The 9,034-nt window shown below is 39.6% G+C and overlaps 1 protein-coding gene across 1 annotated transcript; it reads left to right on the top strand.

Annotated features, from left to right (window-relative positions):
- The first annotated feature begins 5,720 nt into the window (after positions 1–5,720).
- On the top strand, positions 5,721–6,047 carry LOC140238639 (uncharacterized). The gene has a single exon (XM_072318539.1). It carries the CDS (start codon positions 5,721–5,723, stop codon positions 6,045–6,047), a length of 327 nt encoding a protein of 108 aa, XP_072174640.1.
- The last annotated feature ends 2,987 nt before the right edge of the window (positions 6,048–9,034 follow it).

Genomic DNA, 9,034 nt, shown 5'->3' with positions numbered 1-9,034 from the left:
TAAATTCCCCACGTTAACTGAATAGCTTCTTGGCAAAAGTCAACAAACCGAAAAACCAATAAAACTCTGAGATCCTGACCTCAAAAAATGTGTTAATGCAAATAATAATTATTCATGTAGGTCCTATGTATGCACACATACATGCAAACTGTTCGTACAAATGAGTGGATGATTTATATATTGTTTCTGGGGGAAATGGTAAAACTGCGCTCAGACGAACTTGAGGCATTCTGGTATATTGTCGCATTTTTTCTTTTTTTTTCACAGCAATATACGATTACATTTCCAATCATTACTTTATGCAGAATAACCCATGCCTAACAACGTGCATATTTGTCCTTACTGCCTAGTAGTATTAGTTGTGTAATCGTTACTTCTGTCGGTTTATGCCGAAAGGGTGGGTTGGGTGGTGGCGCGTCGCGTTAATGGGAACACCACCCTTCGTCCAAAGCCCCCCCCCCCCCCCCGGTTTTGCCGAAAGGGTGCGTTGGGAGCGTTGGGTCGCGTCGCGTTGACTGGAACACCACCCTTCGTCCAAAGCCCCCCCCCCCCCCCCCCCGGTTTTGCCGAAAGGGTGCGTTGGTACTTTTTCTCATAAAATATTAAAAGACGAGTTTTTAATTTATATCTAACCTTCAAACAACCATTTCAAAGAGGCTATCGTCCGGATCGGTTTACACTCTATTACCACTTGGTCTACAGCCAGTTGGTCTAATAGACTGTTTAATATCACTTGGTCTAATAACCAGTTGGTCTATAGTCATCATTTCGTCCAATTTCTGTTTGGTCTAATTGTTATTTGGTTTAATTACTATTTGGTCTACAGTCAATTCGTCTAATAATAGCCATTTGGTCTATTTTTGGTCTAACACCAATTTATATCATCAAATACCGATTTGGTGTAATATGAGTTGGTCTAATTCCATTTCGTCTAATCATCAAATGGTCTAAAATAAAACCAAATTAGTTAATTTTGGTCCATTGCCCAGTTGGTCTAGCCCTGTCTATCATCATTTAGTCTACACCGATTTAGTCTAATAACCACTGATCTTATTGTCATTTGGTCTAATAGCCAGCCTCCTGGTCTAATCAGGTACCATTTGGTCCAATCATCGTTTCGTCTATATGACCAACTGGGCTATTTTTTTTTTTTTTTTTGGGGGGGGCCCCTTTTTCATTGATATGTACACAAAATTTATATTGGACAAATTTGGTTTTATTTTAGACCATTTGATGATTAGACGAAATGGAATTAGACCAACTCATAATAGACCAAAAATAGACCAACTGGCTATTATTAGACGAATTGACTGTAGACCAAATAAGTAATTAAACCAAATAACAATTAGACCAAACAGTAATTGGACGAAATGATGACTAAACCAACTGGTTATTAGACCAACTGATATTAAACAGTCTATTAGACCAACTGGCTGTAGACCAAGTGGAAATAGAGTGTAAACCGATCCGGATGATAGCCTCTTTGAAATGGTTGTTTGAAGGTTTTAAAAAGCCCAAAGAAAGTTCTGGTAGGCCTGCAAAAGTTGTCAAATTTTGCTCCAAAATGTGAACGTATGCCTAGGAAATGTGCGGAATAACGCTGTAATAACAAGATATTCGATGGGTAACGACGAAAATGGGAAATATTAACCAAAAACATTTAGTCTCAGAACTTACCCGAACGGGGTCAGGCTAGACTCGGACTCAGGGATAACTCGGCCTCGCTTTGCTTGACGGCGGGATGAGTTGTATTGGTTGTCCCTACCCTTTGGATTGTACAGCGTTGTACCTTGTACTATGCATATGGGAGCGGCCTGTATAAACTACATTGTAGCGTTCTGGCTACTCGCAGTAATGGTCCGAGTTGTTACAACAAAGACCTCTTTGGCGCGCATGCAAAATTATTGTGCGCCTCTCAAGCATCTCTAAAAACAATCAACGACGCTTGATAAACAACAACAAAAACTTCAAAGACCGCGCGTCTCAGCAACTGAGGTTGAGGACCGCGCGCTGTCCATTTATTTTGTACAGGATTAGCACGCACTTTCCTGTCTGCTCATCAAGGCCTCGTTTGTTACCCGTAGAGAACTGATGAACATGATGGCGATCACGAACTGTGTGTAAATTGTCTGAAATAGGGTCGAGTTTTCCCTGAGACCGAGTTAGTCTGGAGCCTTCTGGAATAAAAGTCGGTCTACCGACTTTTCTCAAAATACACCAACACGACTCATCATTCCGGCAAACCGCGTCAGCCAGGTAAGTTTCTTTGTAGACTCTTTCGATATATTGCAAGCAAATATGAAATGGTGCCAGACGGGTTCTCAGGCCCTTACCAGAACTTTGTTTTCACTTTAAATATAAATTCAAAACTCGTATTTTAATATTACATGAGAAAAAGTACCAACGGACCCTTTCGGCAAAACCGGGGGGGGGGGGGGGGGGGGCTTTGGACGAAGGGTGGTGTTCCCATTAACGCGACGCGCCACCACCCAACCCACCCTTTCGGCATAAGCCACTTCTGTCATTCTATTTCATTGAAGATTATTACTAATCTTACTTTCCCCACCTATGGCAATGATATTGCACCTTTGGGTTAAAATACTTTACAAATATTAGTTTCCTCTCCATAATGGTTCATTGTATGATTTCGGTCACATCAAGAACGGTTCTAAAATGTATTGTAAATAGGCCCTATATCATACGCTTTACGAAGTAAATATTTGTAAAAACTCCGTATATCACTATGTATCTCAGTTATGATTACCATGAAAATGTAAATTGAATTTTGTCAAATCCATAGCAGAAAATATTTCAGGTATTAATTTGTTTGTATATCTTATATGTTAATAGGTATATGTTGCATTGACACTATAGTTTCATTTTCTGATTTCTAATTCCTGAAATCTTGAAGATGAAAAGAAAAAAATGATGAAAAATGTTCAATTTTTATATGATTATTCATCCAAAAGAAGTCATAATGAGTAATTGTCTCTAATATGAAAGAACATGGTCATGTAATAGGAACACAGAGCCATCTTTACAGTCGCTTATACAAGTGATATGTTTAAGAGCGAAGAGATTTTTAAGATCTTCATTCATAAACTGTATTTTTGCTACATCAAGACAGTAAGGTAGCCACTTGTAGAAAATAAATTCATGAAGAGATTCGTGATGCTATCACCGACTATTACTGAGCACGAATCAATATTACACTTTTCCTCTACATTCGCGTTGGTAGCATTTAGCACGTAATTATGTGCATTTCATCATCTTCTCTCTCTTATGGTTTTGCATCAATTTTGTGGAAAGTAACAAGGATGCGATTGTGGAAATTGCATCCCAAACTAATTTTGGCCAAGTGGTGGTACATAAATTTGTTCTAGGAAATATAGCACACGATGGTCGAAGTCACTCGACTTGAAGTTTGCTGTAACAAAGAAAACTCTGTTAGATCAGTAGCGCCCTCACACCACGTGGATATGTGATGTGAATGTCTAATATAAACACAGGCAGATAGACATGGTAATCCAAATGTGTGTGTGTGTGTGTGTGTGTGTTTGTGTGTGCATAAGTCATTTGTGTATTGTTACAATATATCAACACGTGACAATTTGTTTTAGACAGTGAAGAACGCTGGATATCTGGTAATGTTTACAAATTGCATTAACGTCTGCCCCGAGAAGTCTCATGCATCTTCTGCGCTGTTGTCTATTACCCCCAGCGGACAACCTATTAGCCCCCATTAGACCATCTTCTGTCTACCATCGATCTATTGAAAACAAAACATCCAGATGCCGGCTTCATCGTACTTGGTGATTTTAATCGACTCAATCTGCAACCTTTACTCCTTGACAACCGCTTCCAACACGTCGTAGATAATCCAACGAGAGTGACATCAGCAACTTGCACAACAGTGTGCAACTTCAATCGCCTGTAGGGCTCTCCGATCATGTTGCTTTGTTATGGATGCCGAAAGGCCCCCAGGTGAGATCCAACGCAACAAAGACTGTCTTCAATAGACTGATGCCAACAAGCGCAATGTGTTCCTTCGGCCGATGGATTAGCTCATACGATTAGCCAGAAGTTTTTCTGAGTAATGACGTCAACGATCATTGCACCGCTTTCTATGACAGGCTGCTCGAGAAAATCAACACGCATTTCCCTCTTTGTAAAACCAAAGTGCATCCTCGTGACAGACTATGGATAACGGGTGAGATCAAATCATTGATTCACCGTCACTTAGCTGCCTTCCTTCTAAACCACGTTGACGACTGGAAACGTTTGCGCAACAAAGTGAAGAGAATGATCGCGATTTCAAAGTCTGATTACTACTCCACTAGCGTACAACGGCTGAAAAGATCCAATCCAGCTGCTTGGTATCGACAGATTCGTATCATGTCATGACAGGAGGAAGGCGGGATGAACCTTTGATCTCAATTCCTGGACTGGATTCTGAAGATACCGGATTGATCGCCAGTGCTATAAATGATCACTTCGTGTCTGTAACAGAATCGTTTGACCCACTGACTTCGGAGCATCTTTCTGCGTTTCTACCGGCGTGTGAACGGTGTCCTGATATCTATCCCTGGAACCATCTTCTGTCTACCATCGATCTATTGACAACAAAACATCCAGATGCCGGCTTCATCGTACTTGGTGATTTCAATCGACTCAATCTGCAGCCTTTACTCCTTGACAACCACTTCGAACAGGTCGTAGATAATCCAACGAGAGTAACATCAGCAACTTGTACAACAGTGTGCAACTTCAATCGCCTGTAGGGCTCTCCGATCATGTTGCTTTGTTATGGATGCCGAAAGGCCCCCCGGTGAGATCCAACGCAACAAAGACTGTCTTCAATAGACTAATGCCAACAAGCGCAATGTGCTCCTTCGGCCGATGGATTAGCTTATACAATTGGCCAGAAGTTTTCTGAGTAATGACGTCAACGATCATTGCACCGCTTTCTATGACAGGCTGCTCGAGAAAATCAACACGCATTTCCCTCTTTGTAAAACCAAAGTGCATCCTCGTGACAGACTATGGATAACGGGTGAGATCAAATCATTGATTCACCGTCACTTAGCTGCCTTCCTTCTAAACCACGTTGACGACTGGAAACGTTTGCGCAACAAAGTGAAGAGAATGATCGCGATTTCAAAGTCTGATTACTACTCCACTAGCGTACAACGGCTGAAAAGATCCAATCCAGCTGCTTGGTATCGACAGATTCGTATCATGTCATGACAGGAGGAAGGCGGGATGAACCTTTGATCTCAGTTCCTGGACTGGATTCTGAAGATACCGGATTGATCGCCAGTGCTATAAATGATCACTTCGTGTCTGTAACAGAATCGTTTGACCCACTGACTTCGGAGCATCTTCCTGCGTTTCTACCGGCGTGTGAACGGTGTCCTGATATCTATCCCTGGAATGTTCAGAAAGCCCTTTCGAGAATTGAAAGAAACGTTGCTGGCGGCGCGGATAATATTTCCTCCCGGTTTCTATGTGAATTTTCTTATAAATTATCTACACCACTTGCACACATAATAAATACATCTATCCAGGAAGGTGTTGTGCCGAACGTTAGGAAACGCGCAATTGTGATCTCCGTTCCGAAAACGACTCCACCGTCCCTCGAGAAACTCCGTCCAGTTTCCCTCACTGACCACATTGCTACGGTTGCAGAAGGTTTCGTAGCGAAATGGGTGATGGGCAATATGGCACCCAATTTGGACCCCATGCAATTTGGCAAGAGAAAGAACCTGTCAACTTCTCATTGCATCATCAATGTGCTGCACAACATCTATGTTAATGCTGAGAAATCAAAATCGTCGTCTACCCTAGGGGTCACCAACTTCACAAAGGCTTTTGACCGGATAGACCACACAACAGCAATAACGAAGCTCGTCCAGATGGGAGTCCGCCCGTGTATGATACCATGGATTGTAAGCTTTCTCTCAGGACGTCAGCAATGTGTGCGCTACAGAGGATCTTTGTCCAACTGGGCATCTCTCAACGCTGGTGGAATGCCGCTCTGGGAATGACTAATCTGAGATGCAAGCGTCTGTCTCGTATTTGGCAAATTGGTCGGATGCTAACATAATGAAATTAAACCCCATGAAATGCACGACAATGGAAAAAAACTTCATGAGAAACATGCCACCATTGTTACTCGTATTACTAGGAAATCATTAGCTCGAGTCTGTTAAAACCATCAAACTTCTCGGAATTCTCATCCAAAGCGACCTCAAATGGGAGTCCCACATTAATGACATGATGAAACTTGCCAGTAGGAAGCTCCATATGCTCCGTGTCCTAAAGCGCCATTGTTTACCACCCCGCGATATGTTGACCATCTATGAAGGTTACATTCGCCCAGTGCTCGAATATGGAACCCCGGTGTGGCACAGCGGTATTACGCAGAAGCAATCTGAAAACATCGAAAAGATACAAAAAAGAGCCCTCCGCATGATCTTCGGTTGCCAGTACAGTACTTACTGTGATATGCTCGCCCAGTTAGGCGCGATCACCTTGCAGGAAAGGAAAAAGATGCTGTGTTTGAACCTCATACAAAAAGCCCTGAACAATTCTCATCAATTCAATAGCTATTTACCTCAGAAACCAAGAAATGAAAGACATTCTCAAAAAATCTGACTTTTTCTGTAGAACAAACAGAATGAAGAATAGCCCCCTTCCTTTTAGAATTCGTTTGTATAATACTCAATAGAATATGTGATGTATGGAATGTCACTCTCACTCCAGCTACAGCCTCTCTTTTTTTCCCCTTCTTTTTCTTTTTTTCTGTGCTACATTTCTTTCTGTATCTGGTTCAGCCTTTTGCACTCATCAGCCCATTTGCGACATGATTGCAATTCATCGCCGTTTCCTACAAATTCAGCAAGGAAACGTGTTATTGGCTTCTTTTGACTAGTATTATTCATCCAGACGACTTTTAGTCAGTTATTTCAGTGTCCTGACTTTATTCGGCCTCTACAGAGAAGAAAGCCCACACCACTTTGCACACTGAAAACCAAACCCCGAGCATACACACACACACACACACACACACACAAATCAAACTGGGCTAATGGCTCGTAGAAAATAACAGACGCCATATTAATGCCGAATAGGGGAGTTGGTACGCCGTAATCGATGTATGTGTAAATGTCACCCTTTCTTATTTGAATGTACCGTTCGTAGAGGACATTAGCAAAAAATAGTATACCAACTACTTTTTTTTCATATATGTGTAAGGCCTGTTTTATTATTGGCCCTTCATTCATCCATTCATTTGTTTATTTCTGATTCTATCTCAAATTTTCGTTTCACCTGCCAAAATTGTTAGTCTTAGGCAGACTTTCTGATTTCAGTTTGATTGCCACATCACGTTCCTCTGTTCTGTGTCATGTGAAATATGAAATTTTGTATTTTGAATAATTTTATTGATATAAATGTAGTGCTACGTACAATAGTATATTTTTTATGAATGTAATATCTGATATTTGATTGAGGTTTTGTAATAGATAGTAAGGGAATAAGAAGAGGTTGAAGGAGGGAAAGTGAAGAAGAGGATGGTAACGTTTATAAGAAGGGGGGAGAGAGAAGAGTAAGAAGATGAGTAGATGAAAAAAAAATTGTGGTTAGTCAAGTTATTTGTATGAACAACAGAGATTATTTATGAAAATGAGATATCAACTGATTTTGTTTCCATATGTGTAAGGTCTGGAATTCTTTTTTAAGTGTTTTAATATGATTATGATTTTATATAATTATAGTTATAATTAGAGAAGAATATATTCGATTTTTTTTTTACTGAGGTCATAACGCCAACGCATTCTGTGTTTTATTATTTAAGTTCAGCCTTCTGCAGGCAAGCCGAAACTTTCTCTCTTCGATAAAACACTCAACCTTGCTAAAAACCGCATGTTGGTTCACCTTTGTTAAGGTGTTTTTTTTTCTTTCTCTCTCTCTTTCTCTCTCTCTCTCTCTCTCTTTGTAATGATATGTTTGATTATGGGTCCTCCATTCATTCATTCATTTCTGATTTTATCTCAATTTTTTCTCACTTGCCAGAATTGTTTAGTCTTAAGCAGACTTTCTAGATCAGTTTTATTGCCATATTATATTCCTTTGTACTATGTCATGTGAAATATGAAGTTTGGTATTTTGAACAATTTTATTGATACGAAATCAGTGTTTTGTATAATACATTGCAATTGTTTATTTTTGATGAATGTAATATTGACTGATATTTTGTAATAGAGAGTAAATGGTATCTTAATTTTTATAATGAAAAATATATGTAATTATGAAAAAAGATAATTTCAGGGAATAAGAAGAGGTTGAAGGAGGGAAAGTCAAAATGGTAAAATTTATAAGGAGGGGAAAAGAGATGATGGAGGAAAAGAAGATGAGTAGATGAAAAGAAAGTTGATTTTTTTTTTAGTAAGGTTATTTGTTAAACAAAAGATTATTTATGGAAACAAGAACAGAGATGTCAAAAATTCTATTTTTTTCCCCGCTAATGGTAAAGGTTAACTCTATTGTACAATATTTAATATTTTTCATTTATGTTTGTATATTTGAATGTATTCATGATGATTGTAAGATGTCCGCAATTCAGCCTCCTGGCTGCAAGAGATGTTATTCAATAAGCACCTTTCAATCAATCAAAATAACGAAGGTACTTTAGGGATCTATGCATTGCTTCAATTTCAATACTCAAAATTTCTCCCAAATACCATGGTCAATTACATATAAATGCACGACGTAATTACATGAGTGCCGTAAACTTTAAACAAGTAATATTATCATCATGCCTAAAAATAAACCATTTAAAAATGTAAGCTACGAAGAATTAACTCTCTCGATACAGTAGAGCATTTGTGTATGATGTCATAGACACTTTGAGACAATATTCCTGTTAGAGAGTTAAAAAGGTTTATGTTAATGAGAGTGACAAGAAAAACAGCTGCATATACCAGATACATTACCCCCGACGGACAGACCGACTGTCATAGGAGAGCACCCT

This window comes from Diadema setosum, chromosome 15 (assembly GCF_964275005.1).
Source record: "Diadema setosum chromosome 15, eeDiaSeto1, whole genome shotgun sequence".
In the NCBI taxonomy this organism is placed as follows: Eukaryota; Metazoa; Echinodermata; class Echinoidea; order Diadematoida; family Diadematidae; genus Diadema; species Diadema setosum.
This window is presented reverse-complemented; position numbering and strand designations above follow the sequence as displayed.